At 46.7% G+C, this 17419-nt stretch overlaps 1 protein-coding gene across 15 annotated transcripts in view; it reads left to right on the top strand.

The window, feature by feature from the left end:
• CASK (calcium/calmodulin dependent serine protein kinase) overlaps positions 1–15682 on the top strand; it is a 357176-nt gene extending 341494 nt beyond the window's left edge. For 6 of the 15 annotated variants that reach the window (XM_019823747.3, XM_019823745.3, XM_019823742.3 and 3 more), the window contains 6 exons: positions 524–604; positions 710–790; positions 3321–3523; positions 10479–10562; positions 11455–11481; positions 13659–15682. In XM_019823747.3, coding sequence (XP_019679306.1) covers positions 524–604; positions 710–790; positions 3321–3523; positions 10479–10562; positions 11455–11481; positions 13659–13835 — 653 coding nt within the window. In that variant the 3' untranslated portion in view covers positions 13836–15682. The remainder of the gene's footprint in view (positions 1–523; positions 605–709; positions 791–3320; positions 3524–10478; positions 10563–11454; positions 11482–13658) is intronic. The other 9 variants (XM_019823746.3, XM_019823744.3, XM_019823749.3 and 6 more) reach the window with 3 other exon arrangements.
• Positions 15683–17419: the final 1737 nt, after the last annotated feature.

The raw sequence follows: 17419 nt of genomic DNA, 5'->3' as shown, positions 1-17419 counted from the left end.
GCACCTCCGCTGAAAGAAAGAACCATGAAGTTAAAAGACCAGCTGTCCATGCATCTCTCATCCATCCCTAGAAATAATCTAGTGGCCTCCTTCTTGGTTAACTTTAGTTGCATTCATGCTATATTCATGTTGGTCAATGTCTGCAGACATTTTCTTTTTAGTAATGCTAATTTCTTAGAATTGCAAAAATATGAACAGCATGTGGTTTTGAATGAATTTGTATGACTTGTTGGATACTGCATGACAAGATATGCAGTATCTCTTAGAATTGGACTTTTATGCATGTGCTCAGCGTATCTTTGGATGCCCCTGGTTCTAAAGTGCATTTTCATGGGCTTAAAAATGAAATTTTCTCCCAAAAGGTTATAGGACTAAAATTACACGAAAGCTCAGACCATAAGTTGGACTTCTATTTTTTTAAGACACAGTTTTACTATAACTTTAGTTCTGCCAGTAAAATCATAATTGATGTACGTGAAATACTCCTGTAGATTTACCTTTCTTCTAAATCTTTGTATTGTAGTGTTCGATCAATTAGATCTCGTTACATATGAAGAAGTAGTAAAACTGCCGGCATTCAAAAGGAAAACACTAGTCTTATTAGGTAAGTTTGACTGTATAAGTAACTTTGTTAATGTCATCTTGAACACATTTTGCAAATGTTACTAACAATTGTCAATTTCACCTTCTTTCTTTCAAAATGACATAGGTGCGCACGGTGTTGGGAGAAGACACATAAAAAACACTCTCATCACAAAGCACCCAGACCGGTTTGCATACCCTATTCCACGTAAGCTATGTCTCACTCTCTTTTAAGTATACTAGTCCTAGTACTTTTTAAATGTTGTAGTTAACGTATTTTTTTCTATTATATAAGCTGTAACTACTCATTAGGGGAAATCTGGAAGATCCAAAGCAGAACAAAGAAGAAAATGAATTAACAGTAATCCTGACCACATTTGCCCAGTAGTGGCACCGTAAACATTCTATTGTAGACTCCCACAAGCTTCTGTCAGGGCAAACGTAGGCAGCGTGTGATTTGCTTGTCATTGTTGTTTTTAACAAAATTGGGCTCATCCACTCTATTTGTGACCTGATTTTCCCAGCAGTATGGCTGGGACATGACTCAGATGAATTCTTCTTCGGAAAAATAGATCTGATAGCACAGTGTTCTTTGATAGAACGATATTCTCCTGAAACGTACCTAAGTTATTGACTTTCATCACTTTGAAAAGCCAGTGTACCATCGGGTGGTTCTTATAAAGAATTTTAAATCTGTAATATTTTTATTCCCTTTATTTTCTCTATCTCACCCTTAACTTCTTGCCCTGTGTCCTCAACTGTAAGATGAAGTAATTCCAGGAATGTAAAGAATATTTGAGATTAGGAAGCACTAGCAAATACTGGATAAAGAGCAGTCATGTTACTGCTATCACTGTTTTCAGTACTGTTGTACCAGAGTTTATAGTTTGAATCCCAGAAGCTTTCTGGAAGATACAGTTTTGTTCGAGGTGGGAAGGACTAAAGGGGAATGAGTTATAAGACCAAAAAGAGAAAATGGGAAGATTGGCTCTTCCCAGTAGGGTCTTCTGTTGCCTTCCTGAAGCCAGGTCAACACCACTTATGGTTTTCTCTATGCCCCAGAGAGCTGTGGGGCTTCATAAGACCACACCCTCCTTCCAGAACCCTGTCGGATTTACACAAAAAAGGAAATTCATCAAACACCATTTCACTTGGTACCTCTGGGATTTTCTAGTAAAACGCTTTGAAGTATTCGTTTAATTCTCCTTATGTCTGGATCAGAAGTATAGCAAGCTTAACTAACATTTAGTTTCTTCTTGGTCACATAACAATTGAACGTCCATGTTATTAAACGGCCAGTTAACTAGCTTGGTTTTGAAGCATACATTGACAACCTCAGTCATGTGAGTCATGAGGTCCCTCTCTCAAATATTTGACCCCAGATGCGTATATAGCATATGTTTGCCTACCGAGATGACTAAGCATCGTACAGCATCAACACATGATGCCATCTCTTCAGCTTTTATGTGCCTGGAGAAAGAGTTCTTTAAAACATCTACATTGGAACATCCATGAGCACTTGGAAGTTCTAATAGTCCATCCAGTTGGGGTAGGAGAGAGGGGCAGTTCCCCATGGGTTTGGACCCATGCACACAGCAAAGGGGAGCATAAAGTTTGTCCTTGTCCAATGATAGAAACTGAAAGAAAGGGAAGGGGAAGGGGAGAGGGAGGGAGGAAGGAAAGAAAAAAAGAGAAGGAAAGAAGAAAGGAAAAAAGTGGGAGGAAGGAAGATTTAAACCAGTGTTCCTGGCGTGTCTAGAAAGACATTTTCTAAATTGTGTTTTGCAGAACACTGATCCTGTCAGTCTCCCACAGAACTAGGACTTACCGGCCAATATTTTAGTACATGTTCTCTTGGGCCACGGGTCAGCAAACCTTTTCTATAAAGGACTAGATAGTAAATATTTGAGGCATGGATGGCCACATGGTCTCTGTCACAACTACTCATCTCTGCCATTATCACATGAAAGTAGCCATAGACAATATGTAAACAAATGGGCATGGATGTTTTCCAATAAAACTTTATTTATAAAAGCAGGCCATATTTGACTGATAGGCCATAGTTTGCCAACTCATGGTGTAGGTCTTTACTAATTATTATGGCCACATCTGGCCAAGGTCATTGGATTCTCAATGTAGTACACCTTTTGCTGTATTCTAACATTCTCTTTTGCAAGCTGCCATAGACCAGCACTATCCAATGGAACTTTTCTCTGATAGTGACAATTTTCAATATCTGTAGTGTCCATTATAGTAACCATGAGCCACATGTGGCTACTGAACCTCTGAAATGTGGCTAGTGAGACTGAGGAACTGACATTTTAATTTTAATTTATTTAAATTTAAATAACCATATGTGGTTTTCCATTTTTTTTTTTAACTCTTCTTTTTTCCTTCTTAAGAAGTAACTGCATTAAGGCATACAGTAAGTTATGTTAATCTTGGGTCAGTGTCTTTGTCCTGTAGAGACCCATGAAGAGATAAAATAAATCTCATCTAAACGCTGAAGGATTCACCAGACCAAACAACTAACCAGTTTTTGTGGTCCGATGTCACACAGATAAACATGGTGCTGAGAATTTAGTTCTACAAAGCTACTGGGGGTGGGAACGTAGCATGAGACCTATACTGGAAAAATCCACAGCTCTCAAGATTTGGGGCTTGGGTAGGTCCATTGGGAGCATCAGATCATGAGCTCAGCCTTTTGAGCCTCTCTTGATATGTGACTTTCTTTGCAGATACAACCAGACCTCCAAAGAAAGATGAAGAAAATGGAAAGAATTATTACTTTGTATCTCATGACCAAATGATGCAAGACATCTCTAATAACGAGTACTTGGAGTATGGCAGCCATGAGGATGCGATGTATGGGACAAAACTGGAGACCATCCGGAAGATCCATGAGCAGGGCCTGATTGCAATACTGGACGTGGAGCCTCAGGTAACACCCAGCCACACGCTGCCCCCATCCACCTGCCTGCATGCTAAGCTCAGGTTCTGAAATCAAAAGCGCCATCGGAACAGCGTGGGTCACATAATAACTACAGGAAAGTATCGTAATGCAGGCATCGTGGGTTGACAGTCTAGAATGCAAACTGATCGTTGAGCTTGGTGCACACACCATGTATTTAAGAAGCAACAGTATACTCTTACGAGATTCATTATACTCAGAAGCTCAATGAAAGTACCCGATTGGGTCTGTGCTGCCAGAAATCCTACAATAATCTGACCTCAGGATGAGACTTGGGGGCTGTTGTGATCACAACAGCCCCCTTTTCTCTCTCGGTACAGCTCACACGGGACTGTCAGAGCCTCTCCCAGCGTCTTCTGTTCATCACCATCAATGAACTCTGATCCTGGGGCCTGGGTCGGGGTCTGAAACACAGCACTGGCTTTAGGAAAGCAAGCAGGAGTGAGCCCAGGGAGTGCCAGATGGGGCAGGGAGGGAGACCCATGGTGGCTCTCAGCCTCCACCGTCTCTTTACTGAAGATGATGCCCAACCCCGGGCTAGAACTAGGAGGGATATGGAGAGCTTGGAGGGACTTGGAGCCAGACACAGGAATGACTGGATAATCTGTAGAGAAGCCCTAAGCTTCACACACACACACACACACACACACGCTGACAAGCTATTTTTTCATCTCTGAGGACAAAGCAAACAGAAGCAGGACTTCAAGTCCAGTGGGAAGGGTGTTGGAGACATTGGGGCAAGTTCCAGGAGAAGCCTGTGGGTCCCCGTGTGAGTCCTGGGCCTTCCGTTTCTAAGGCTGATCTGTGTGCCAAATCCCTATCACTTATATTTAGCAATCCATATACCACCTGCCAACACGGTAGACCAGCTCCCCTCAGGCAGGCTCCACTTCACCAGGCTTACCTGGCTATCCCAGGCAGGGATGGCCCCTGTTCAAGGGCCACCATATGAAACTTGGTCCCCTAGCCATGCCCAAAAGGAGGACAGTAGCTGGCAGCAGCGTCTATGTGACCCAAGACCATAACATCGTGGCCAGTGGCTACACCCGTTTCCATTTCACAGAAGCTGATGGGGTTCTTGAACTCAGAATCTGCTTAAGGGGCTGGGGAGGAAGGCAGCACGGTGAACACTGTACGGTACACTTGACAGTGAGCTCGGACCTGTAGAGAACTAAACATGTCATGTGGAACACAGCTTGATCTCTCCTTACCTACAAAGCCCTCCTTACCAGGGCTTGGCAAAGTCTTCTGGTGGGGGGTGGCCAGAGGCAGTCTCCATCCTGGTCGTGGTCTTCGGCATCCCGTCCTTGGGTCCCACACTGGTCTTCGCCTGCATGTCATTTTCTGCTGGTAGTAAGGTCTCTAGCAGTATGCTGACTGCAGGGCTCTTCAGACCCCTCTCCCTGACCTAAGTCCACTTTCGAGGGCTTTCTGCCTCAGCGGCTGCCATGCCACTCTGCCCCTGGCGCCCAACTCTCCCTGTGCCCTCGCCAGGTCACACGCTGAGTGGGAGCCCTCACGGCCTCATCAGGACATCCGCAGCAGCCGTTTGTACAAGCGGCATGGGCACCAGAGCGCCCCACGCCCCAGGCAGGGTGCTCTCTCCCTGCTCCCCTGACTGCTGGATGAGCTCATGCATTCCTGTGTCCCCACCTCAGAACAGGGGTCTCTCAGGGCCACCCAGCCCCGAGGCTGGGAACGGGTATCGATCAGCCAGGCCCCGCTCCTCTCGGTTGGTCTGGTCAACCATGCTGGTCCCGGCTCACCTACCCCGGACCACCCGGGGCTGACCTGGACTGGAGCCCGGTCCTGCTCCCACGCGGACTTTGCACTCAGTGGCACAGCCGCAGAGGCCCACGGGCTCCGCACCCCCAGGGCTCCTCCCTTGGGCTTCCCTGCCTTTGGCCCAGTCTCTCCCCGGGATGGGCAACGCTGGCACCCTGCCTTCAGGACAACCGGCTCCAGGAGGCTCTGACCTTAGAATGCCTTTCTCCTCACCCTTTCCCGCCCAGCCTGTGTGATCCCCCACTATTAGATCTCACGGACAGCTGGATGCTTCCAGTTTGTATGAAGCACTTCTTGTCTTCCAAGCATCGTCTTGGGAGCTAAGAATACAAATAAGAAGCTGGTGAGGATGAAATGAGTGCCTCGGTCTACATCAAAAACTCCCCAACAGCAGAAATGCCATGTGGCTCACACCTGCCACTGCTGACTTGTGGACCATAGACCACCTAACACTGGTGTTCGGCTTATTGCATTTGGGTCTATTATTTCATGCTCTCTTAGCTTATTTGTTTTTTCAAAAATTTTTTAAGGTTTCTTTATTTTTGAGAGACAGAGCATGAACACGGGAGGTAGAGAGAGGGAGACACAGAATCCAAAGCAGGCTCCAGGCTCTGAGCTGTCAGCACGGAGCCAGACATGAACCTCAAGATCATGACCTGAGCCAAAGTCGGACACTTAACCAGCTCAACCACCCAGGCGCCCCTCTCTTAAATTATTTTAGACAGCTTAGGCCCAATTGAACACATGTCTAATATGTGAAGACGTTGTAGTCCAGCTTCAAACCTAGAGGGCCACAGTTAAGATTACCCTAGAAGCAAACTAGCAACCTGCTTCTTTTAAAATGAGAAGAAAAGGTGTGTTCCTACAGTGCTGTGTATTTTGCAAGCACGAGTACTCTTTCCTTAATCCTTGGAACCCCGAGACAGAGGTATCCGTGTCCTCCTTTGCAGATGAAGAACCAAGGTGCAGCTCGAGTGAGAGTGAGGTTTCAGCTTTGGACAGTGTTGGTTGGGGCTTCGGTTTTCTTACAGCCAGCCCCCGCCTCCTTCCACTGTTCCATCCTGGAAGAGGTGACCCTGGGAATCCTGAAGCTGGTCTATCTTATATGTAGTCCTAGGATTTAAATCTTTTTTCTTTTTTCTTTAATGTTTAGAAAAATCAATAAGGCAGTCAAACCTGAGGAAAAACCGTAGAACTTCTTTCTCACGGACATGAAGCTATGGAGGGGCACCTCGGTGCCTCGGTCGGTTAAGCGTCCAACTTTGGCTCAGGTCATGACCTCACGGTTCATGAGTTTGAGCACCACATCAGGCTCTGTGCTAACAGCTCGGAGCCTGGAGCCTGTTCCAGATTCTGTGTTTCCCTCTCTCTCTGCCCCTCCCCTACTCATACACACATTCTCTCTAAAATAAACATTTTTTAAAAAATGTTTTTAAATGAAACTATGGCCCAGAAAATAACCTATGTCCCTAAAGCTACAACTGTGATAGCACCAGCGTGTCATCAAAACCTACTGAGATGGTTTTAGATTTTATATTTTAATTTTACTCCGGTTTATGCATTTGCTGCCTTAACAAGTTAACGGTAGCAGAATACTTGTGGTTTGGCTTTTGCCCGTAGAGGGAAAGGTTGTCAACAAGGGGTAGCCGCGGTCTTGTTAGGAATCTGTACTTCAAAACAAGAGCCAGGTTCTGAACTAGGGGCCGTTTTGTGAAAGATTATCTCTGGGGTCATAGTGCTTTTCCTTAAACCCTTATATTTTTGTGTAGAATGACTCAGACACTTGCCCCTATATACTTTCTAAGTTTGCAAAGCAGATACGTCTTAAAGCTATCTGCGTCTTAGGGACTTGATCAAATACGTTTTCACTCCTTATGGGTGGTAACCTGGGATCAACTGTTGGCCATATATGAGCCATAAAATCAATTCATGTCTCCACAGAAGAGAACTAAAGACTTAACTTTAAATGTTAAACCTAATGTTGCTTTGGCTGTTTAAATCCAGCATATTTTCAGTGACCTTTCTAGACTCCCCCACCTCTCCGGGATTCAGAAAGAAATATTTGCCTGTAAATACTGACAAACTTGTGTCTCGTCTTCAGTCAGAAGGAAGAGGGTTTAAGAGACCTCTTGAAGTCCCCTGTTAACAGCCTGAGGGGAGGGAATCTTTGTGAAGCCGTTCCATTTACTGTCCCTGAAGTGACCCTAAACCCCAGGCAAGCAGAGACTACACGCACACACCAAAAAAGGCACGCACTTAAGCCTGTAAGTCGAGCAGTTGGGGACACCTGAGGAAATGTGTGGTGACTGTGGTGAAGACATGAGGGCTACTGGGCAAGAAAATCTCAGTCAGGATTTGAGGGGGTCTTTTCGTTTTTGAAAATATAATGACATAGGAAAAGAAGAGAAAGTAACCTAGTATCGAAATCGAAAATCAAAGCCATGAAAAGGCCACTGTATTTACTCTGATCAGCGTGCAGTTTGGCTCTGAACGTCCTGGCGAGCAGGACAAAAAGGGGAATGTCGTGGATCACATCATCCTTATCTGCTAGAAGGATGCCAGTTCTTTCCTTGGAATTAGCTGCTAAGGGAATATAACCTGATTCGTGAACACGAGAGCACTGGGCAGCACACAGTAAGTGCGGAATGATCTTCGTGTCCGGATGGATAAAGGCGAAGGGTGTGCATGCTGCACGGAGAAGGGTGATCTGCGGGGAGCTTATGGTTGCCCAGGAGTGTGTTTTCTGGCGTTACAAAAACAATCGCAGGCTGGCACTTAAAATTTCAGAGAATTGGGTGGCTTTCAGGCTGGGGTTACTGAGCAGAAAAAAGGCCGTTTCACGCCTGAGGTGTCATTCTCAACTTCACCAGTGGGTTCCATTCGGCATCTAGGCTCCCTCTGTGCGTGGAGTCACTTCAGGGATGGAAGCAAGGGTAGGAACCGTGAACTGGGATATCTCCCCATCTCAGTTGCCTAGAGGCTGGCTGTGGGTGGACGAGGAAACCTTCCGTCTCAACTGTCCCTGAGCCTCCTGATTTATGAGCACAGGAAGGACAGAAAAAGAGGCCCAAAATTATATTCACAGGAGATTTCCAAAGGAAGATCCCTGTTTAGCTCAATTGAGCTATATATGGACTTTTCCATGATATTTATTCCTTAACAGAACTCTCAATCACAAAAGGGTTGGCAAAGAAATTGCCAATTACCTCTGTCAAAAGGGAGCATAGGCAGGCCCAAAGAGCTTTCTCCTGAGGGGAATGTGATGGCCACAACTGAAGCACTTTGATATGACGGCTGAAACAATGTGCTGGGCCCCCTTAACCCACAAGGAGATCCTGTGTGGCTGGGATTCAGAAACCCAATCCCAGTGAAAGTGAACCTTGCACTAAACCTTTAGCATCCCTGTTGGTCTCTCACGGCTCCGTATGGTCAGAGGCCAAGAGGTTCCCTTCAGCCACCGAGCACAGTGCCCACTGGTCAAACATTTTCTGCCCATCCTGTGTGCTGCTTTTCCATTTTCATTTTACCATAAACACAGTTTATGCCGGCTGCCATACAGGGCACAAGGGAGATGACTGAACAAGACATCGCCCCTGCCCGTAAGCTCACCCTCTGGTATCTGGGTACTTGGTGTGCGGCATCCTGGGTCCCATGGTCGGGGGGGGGGGGGGCCACGGCCTGGCTCAGAGCCCACAGAGGACTTTGCAGACAAAAGAACACCAGAGCCAGGTGCTCACGGATCATTCAGCCATGCCAAAGGGAGAATGGGGACAGAGCATCCAGGCAGAGGGAGTAGTAAGACAAAGCTGGGAAGGCAGAGTGTGGCCCTTTCTGGAACTGGAAGTGGTTCAGCAAGGCCAGTTGGAAGAGGGGGAAGCAGCAGAGAGGTGTAGAGAGAGACTGAGATAAGCACGGGCCGGCTCAGGACAGAGGGATTCAGCATTCATGCTAAGGAGTGTACATTTTATCCCAAGGCCGAGATGGAGCTGTGGAAGGGTTTGGAGTAGAGGAGCAATATGATGGGATTTGCCTTGCCAGAAGGATCGATCATTCTAGTAGCAGGCTTTTAGTACAGGGGCAGAGGGACCAGTCTCGTTGCTACCACCATGAACCAGGCAAAAGAGGGAGGAGTAGGAACAGAGCAAAGCAAACCACGGAAAGGCCATTTAGAAAGCCAGATACGCAGGTAGCAGAACACGCATGTTAAATGCTCAGATGAAGGACAGCAAGATACTGTTCGCTGCGGTGCAAATTAATGACACACCAGACACTTGTGAATTGTGTACCCACGTATGCTGGAGTTTTTGTCCCATGCAGGGGAATCCATAGCCCATTGCAGGGTCACGTTCCCCCCCCACCCCCCCACCCCCAGGGAGGAGCTGACAAGCACTCCCTTACCAGAAACGACTCCTAGGGCATGGGATGCCAGCTTGGCACTGTGTCTGTGCAAACTGGTGGCTGCACCGTTCAACGTGTTTTATGCCTCTGAAGGGAACTGCATCAGCCTCAGGGGCCCCTCTCCCTCCAACACAGCGTTTTCCTGCGGGCCTCCAATTACCCGCAGCCACAGAGCTCATTTAGTGTCTCCAGACTCCAGCCCCAGACAAGGTCTCTCTTCCCCCGTGAGCCCCACGGGGCCTGGCATCAGGGCGACTCAGAAGGCCCCGTAAGTGTGAACACGGCTTCACAGTGACAGTGGCAGGGGCCCACTGGCCTTGTTAGCAGTTCGAAGGTTAAAATGGGGTGAAGTGGGCTGTAGCTCAGTGGCAGAGCCCGCACAATGATCCAAGCCTACCCCAAAACACATTTCCTATCAACTAAAAAGGCTACAGCTAATAGCCAGGTTTAAATGAACCTTAACCAACATAATCAGTGTTGACGTGGCTGAAGAAAAGTCAGTCCTATTGATTCATGAGATTCAGTTTTTAAAATGTCCGGTTTGTCACCTTTTATTTGCTGATGGCTGTGGTCCATCCTTTGGAAGAAAAGGAGTAACAGAAGTTACTTATAAAGCTGGTAAATTCAATAATCCCTTGCCAAAACTTTGAATCAAGGGTTTTTTCCGTTGTGTGATTTCTTACGGACTCCATTAAATGCTGCACTCATGATTTCTAAGTTCCAGTTTTTGCTTTGTACACAGGCACTGAAGGTCCTGAGGACTGCAGAGTTTGCTCCTTTTGTTGTTTTTATTGCCGCACCGACTATCACTCCAGGTTTAAATGAGGTAAGGGCCGCTCCGTTTTTACCCGCCATTAGGATCCATGTGTGTGTTGTGTGCAAGACCAAAGCCCCACATCAGTAAGACAAGGAAACGAAGGCGTGGAAGCTTGCCGAGCCACTGTGGCCCTCTCCACCCCTAATGGGCGCTGTGCTAAGACAGTGGCAGGCCACAGGCCCAGCTCTAGGCCAGTGATTGCTTTGCCAGAAGAGCGCTATAAGGAACCCATGACCCTGGCCCAGCTGCCCGAGTTCCCTCAGGCAGCCTCTGGAGCGGAGCCCATGCAGGTCCCTGGAGACCACCAAACCTGGACATGAGCTCTGTCCCCTGTCAGGCTAAATCAAGCCAGCAGCTGCCGCAGAGATAGTGCCTTCAAGAGTTGGCATCACCATCTAGTACCCAGCTGACCCAGAGGCCTTCTGTGGCTGGGCAGATCAGAGGGTAGTTACGGAGTGTCTGGTAAGTGCATCCGTGCTGATCTGCTGCAGGGCCACTCTTACGAGGAGTCTCGTGCACAGAGTCCTCCATTGCTTCTGCTGGGTCGAGAAACCACCAGAGGGCTCTTGGCTCTGCTCAGTTAACCACTGGCCTAAACCCACCAGAGCCCAGAACACTACAGTCAGGCTTGGAAGTGTTCATGTTGCAGGCCTCTGAGGAAGGCTAAATCTTTACACTTCTATGTTACTCATACTTCCGGCCATTAGTTTTTGTCCTGTTGTTTGCAAGTGGCGTATCCCTTTGTAAATCCGCCTTTCCCATCTCCGTTAACACCCTGGCCTGTGTGAAACCCCACGTTGTGCTTAGCGCTTATCCTTTGGTTGCCATGTATTTTTCTTGGATTGTCATCTTTGTTTTTTGTTTTTGCCTGTTTTCCTGCCCTTTTACTAATTTTCCATAGCTGCCAAAATGGTGCAGAAAATTGCCCGTAAGTACCAGCTAGGAGGTGATGAAATCCAACCTTGTTTCCTTTCCTAGATGTAGAACATAGACCTTTCCTTCCCATAAATCCTGGCTTCTGCTGGTAGAATAGAGGCATTTTTGTCTTCACTGAGTTAAACCCTGCTCATGCAGAAGGCAAGCCCGCAGACAAGTGCTGTAGAGGAATAAACCGACAAATATAGCTTCAGCCTGTAAGGTCCTTAAGAGGAAGCTTTCTTTTTCTGTAAAGAGAGCTACGTTTAAAAATTGATGCCGTCAGCCATACATTTTCTTGAATGTTTTCATCAACCCAGCTTTCTGAGTAAATCCTAAAGTCTGCCCATGGTCTCTGAGGCCCAGGACGGTGTTTTTCAGTGGAGTCCCCTAGCCCAGAGAGTGACGTGGGAGGAATGGTCTCTTCCCAGGCTGGCAGGATGCACTCCCGTCTTTGGGTGAATGAGTGTTTCCTAAAATGGGGCTTCTGCATTGTTCGTTGTCAAGTATAGCCACAGTGAAAATACTCTAAGTGCAAGTGGAAAGCCTGTTGATAGGACCTTAGAAGGTGGTGAGGAACTGAGGTCTTATCTACACTGTAATAGTTAACATTGCACGGCCCAGCATACCATGCCCTGCTTTGAAATCCCAGTAGACGACAACAGACCACATCCGACAATCCTTTCAGAGCATCCTGAGAGAAAAGATGGAGTCCCTAGCTTGCCTCGTAACTGTCCACCCACACCATGGTGCTATGATGGGATCCGGTGACACCCCATTCGATCCCCTTCCCAGAGACTCACACCCACAGACCGGGGCTCATCAGCAAGGGTTTCTCACAAATAATGGATGGGCCTCAGAGAAGAGGAGGGGTCCTAAGTCAGCTCTGGGCACCATGGCTCCCGCATCCTTTAGTGTTTCTGGAGGTCTCTGTTATCATGGGCCTCCATTTCCTAGTAGAATAGTAGGACCTAGTAGAGGTTTGCACTCATCAAACCCCATAATGGGCAATATTATATTAGCCAGGTGCTTTCTTTCCAAGTAAGCACTTGCTGTGTGCGGGGCACAGTGCCAAATGCTGGGCACAGCAATGACCAGGCACACAGAGAAGTTTACGCTCCAGTCGGGGAAAGATACTAATCACATAAACAGGTATTAACTATATCTCCACATACGTAAGACTCAGCCCAATACCTTCCTTACCTACCTCGTGTTGGGGGAGAGGCAGGGCAAAGTTGACTTACAGAGTTCTCTGGCCTCAGATTTGAATTTGTCCATTGAAAGTTCAACCTAATGGTATCCGCCCTGTGAGGATCCAGAGGCAGACTTTCTGGTGGCCCTTAAGAGATCTGCAGCAAGCTCTAGGAGTTGAGGGGAAGTCCTTTCCTGCAGCAAAGCCCCCTAGAGTTCAGTCGCTGCTTTCCCTTGAGTTTTTTCCCTGAGCGGTACGAGTCCTTCTGACCAGTGACATCTGGCCATTTCCAGCATAGAGCAGTTTGAGGGGATTCATCAGATGCCAGTTGCTGTTGTATCTGGGAAATGGCCTTATTTCATCCATTATTTGCAACATCCAAAAAGCTTTTGCCTCTGGCATCCACTGCTATTGAGCGAGGGCCATTATACGTAATTGAATTCCTGGAACATGTTGGACCTCTAAGGAGAAGAGGGGAAAATGCAACTTAATTTGTTGGCCAGAGGCAGTGGCTTCTTGGTGCGGATGCAGCTGGGCTCTGGGGCCCCATACAAGTGCGAGCAGAGGACAGAGGGAAGCAGGGGGATGCAGGGCTCTGTCCTCACCTCCGGAGCCCTCACTGCCGGTCGGTCAGGAGACTGGCTGGCTCCCGCTGGGGCAGATGGCAGCAGCCGGGCCGGTGGGGCGTTGTGTTTGCCGAAGAGTGTCTGGTTTCTCTGATCCCCCGGTTTGGCATGGAGCTCCCGTTGCATGGTGAGCAGTCGGGCCACAGGCCGCTCCTCCGTGACCCTGCCATCACAGGGCCCACTGCCTCCTCTGTCACAAAGCGGACTTGGCCTCGTGCCCCGATGCAGCACATCGAGGTCCAGCCTTGCCTGCTTGTGACACTGGGAGTAACGGGAACGTGGAGAGAGAAAGAGTCCAGCTGACTTCTGTCTTGTCTTTGCTTTTTCCCTCCTCCCACGCCCTACCCCGACCTCCATCCCACCGCCATTTAGGATGAATCTCTTCAGCGTCTGCAGAAGGAGTCCGATATCTTACAGAGAACATACGCACACTACTTCGATCTCACAATTATCAACAATGAAATTGATGAGACAATCAGACATCTGGAGGAAGCCGTGGAGCTCGTGTGCACAGCCCCGCAGTGGGTCCCGGTCTCCTGGGTCTATTAGGCCTCTCCCAAGAGACCTGCCGCGAACCCAGGAGCCACCTCATACATGGAAAAGCCTCTTTGTTATCGGCCGTGTGTCAGCAGGTCATGGTCCCTAGAGACTACCTAGTTGTAGTGTGACCTCCATTTATAATTATTGTCATGTCCGAATAGATAGGAGGAGAAAACAATTACACACTCATTTAAAGAGACAGTATCTTTTTTAATCAGTTCTCCTAAACTTTAATAAAATGTATCTTTAAATGTATGTATTATTCAATCCTTTGGAATGTTATATTTTTGGAAATCATAGCTTTTTATTTCCAAGGCCCCTAAAAACTGCACAAAATAGATGCTGCTTTCTATAATCTATTTTAATAATAAACAATGATTCTGTTACCTTGACTGGGGGTGGAACACTACATTCTTTTTAGAGTCTGATTTTATGAATTGGAATATCTTTCTTTCCTTTATTTATTTGAAATAATCAGTCTTAGTGATTACAAAACAGTCATAAATTTCTAAAGGCCTTTTTTCTTTTTTTTCTTTTTTTAGAATAGCTTTTTTTTTTTTTTTTAAGTCCTTTATGTAACATCCAGATAATGTGATACTGTCTCTTTGAAGCACCCTGTAAACCTTTTAGAGATTTGAAGTTGGGTCTTGACTCTTAATGCATGTGGACAGTCGCGAGCGTTTATGCTGTCGGTGTGTCTGTGTTGGACAAAACAATCTGTAATCTACAGCAAAGTACATTCCGTTCACGGGGCACACCCAGGGGAGTAAGAATAAAATGCTATTATGACTAAGTTGTAAACCTATGCACATCCCTTGCATTTCGGGCAACTTTATAAAAAAAAAAAAAAAAAGAAACTGATTTTTATTAATCATGTAGTGAAATGTGTTTGTAATTTTGTCTCAATTTAATTTGTTGTAAGGTGGGAGGGGGAATTGCTGGTTTCACCATTTCAGATCTGTGTTGTCTGAGAGTATTAACATTTTAATTAAGCAGAGAAATGAGGATTTTTAATATGTATGTAATTGTTTTAAAGCACCCATTTTAAGAAAATATACTGTGCAATGAAGAAACCAGTTTAGGCATTTGCTATAAACTGAATTATTCCAAAAGAATAATCTATAACAGCCCTGTAAATTCCTTTAAAATGATAACTAACAGGACAGTTTGACCAATTTTTTTTTTTAAATATACTTCCTTTTATGTGTTCAATAATTAAATGCCTTTGGGTCCTTCATTTCATTACAGATTTGTTGAGGTTTACAAGCTGATGATCTTTTAGATTTTGTAATTCATTAGATGCTCATTGAACCACTGAAGGCCCAGGAGTGACTGTCAGTAGGCAGGACAACAAAATACTCCGCCAGAGCACAGCTCGGACCGCCTCTGGCTCCCAGAGCGCAGTGCGCCTGAGGGCCACCCACGTACCGGAGGCCGTCTGTGGTTTCTCCTTCCTCTTGCTATATCCCTTGGCACAGGAGAATCATCGTCCCTTGTTGCTTTAGAGACATGAACCATCTCATCGCCCTTCCATGAGGTCACATTCTTCCAGTACAGGAGATTCAGGCTGGGGTTTTCCAACTCTTGACCAGAGGTCAGCGGAAGATTCTTCCTTAGAGGGTCAGGGTGTGAAGTGGTTCTGTTAACCTTCGATCCTTGAGAAAATACCATCCTGTTTGCTTCTTGTCGGTTAGATGACCTCATCGCTTTGTGCCTTGGCGGGATGTGCAGGCTGTGTTGTGAGCTAACAGGCTCCTCTTGAAGGACCACACAGAGGAGGCATTTGTATTCTCCTTGTAAGGTGTCACCCTCCCCTCCCAACAACTCTTATTAAACAATGATTTTTTTTTTCTCTCTGATGTTGTCCTTTGTCAGTGACCGGATGAGTTTGCAACTTATAAGGTGTTGCATGAACTGCTTCTATTGAGGCCCCACGGCAGGGCGACCAAACCGCCAAACCAGAGACACCATGGATGGAGAAGGGAAACCCCAAAAGCTGTTTAGAGCTTTGTCAGGATTGATTTAAATCTAACTGATACCCAGGCCAGTCATTCATTCCTGTGATGGTACTGACCACAATCCGGGCTCTTCTCACTGTGAAAGTGCCCGCTCTACCTCTTTTCCAATGAAGCACAAAGAAGAATACAACTAACACATGGGGACGCGAAGCCCCTCCCTCAGCTAGGAAAGCCCACACCCCCTCTGGCCCTTTGAGGCCAAATCTCCAGAGATGCCGATGATGCCAATCTTAAGCCACGTTGATAGAGGTGGATCGAGCAGAAGAAGAGCAAAGCAATGCCAGTCTAGACGTCTGTGGCCCCGGAATTGAGAAAGTGCTGTAGCGCCGGTCCTGTCTTCCCCATCTGAGAGGCACAAAGGCGGGCGCTGTTCTTGCCACTGTGTGGATGGCAAAGTTCCTGCGCCCAGAACTTGTTCTGGCTGAACTTCTCAGAGAGGTCATCTGTTCATTCCACTAATACAGGCCCTTCTCTAAAGTAATGTCTTTATGACCTACCAGAAAACACTTAAACTCACAGTAATTTCCGCACAAAACTGCCGCTGCTACATTACAATCATCCACCAAGCAATCAGAGAAAATTACTAAAAAGCTTCGCTGCTTCCATTCCATCAGCAAAATCATTTTGTTTTGTTCCTTTTAAAGGCCAGAGCAAATGATTAGAATTAAGTCTTATCACTGGTCAACTGAGCCATATTTCAGAGGGTTCTCTACCCCACCCAACCCCACCCCCACAGCAAAAAAGGGGGGTGTTTTTAACACGAGGAAAGACAAGTTCCTGATTTTTTTAATAAGGTGGTAGTTACTGCATGTACAGCCTATACAATTTCAATGCTAAAAAGGAAGATGTCACTCAATTCATCTGGAAGTTTCCCAGTGCAGAGATAATTTGGTAGCTTTTTAAAATGCAATTAAGTGTATCTCCTGTCAGATGAGATGGTTTAAAATATTTGCTCAGAGAAGAAAAGAAATGGGTGACCTACTTCCTGCTGTTTGCCTTCAGAAGGTTTTCTTCTGGGGCCGTCCTGTTGGGGGCGGGTCATCTAAATATGTTGCAGGGCCCCTCTGCCCCAAGTCCAGCTCAATGTCACACCGCCGGCTCCAGCCACTTGAGGCTGGATGCAACACCACCATGATCTTGGGAAAGTTTTGATGTCATTACTGCAGAGGAGAGTTTTTGTCTTCAAATCACTCGTAGTCACCTGTTCAGTGAGAAGTCAAGTTCATTCCTTGAAAAAGTTTAGTCAGTTGAGGAGCCACCCTCAGGACAGGGAGACGCCCAGAGCAGACACTGCGCCCTTAAGGACAGGCCCGCCCAAATCAAAGTCTCTTGTCTCCCACCGATGTGATGTCCTTTTCTTTGTTTCAGGTCAGTCTCTTGGGGCAAAGAGAACACACTGCTACTGCTAGCAAGATTTTTTCATTACTAAGTTCTTAACTGTGATGCCTCCCGCACGGTCCCCTTGGAAAGGGAAGGCAACTTGCAGTCGACAAGCCCCTTGCCGTCCTCACCACACGCCCCCTCCTCCTCCTCTCTTTGTGTCATCAAACGTGCGCATGCGTGTGTGTGTGTGTG

This window comes from Felis catus, chromosome X, assembly GCF_018350175.1.
Source record: "Felis catus isolate Fca126 chromosome X, F.catus_Fca126_mat1.0, whole genome shotgun sequence".
NCBI lineage: Eukaryota > Metazoa > Chordata > Mammalia > Carnivora > Felidae > Felis > Felis catus.
This window is presented reverse-complemented; position numbering and strand designations above follow the sequence as displayed.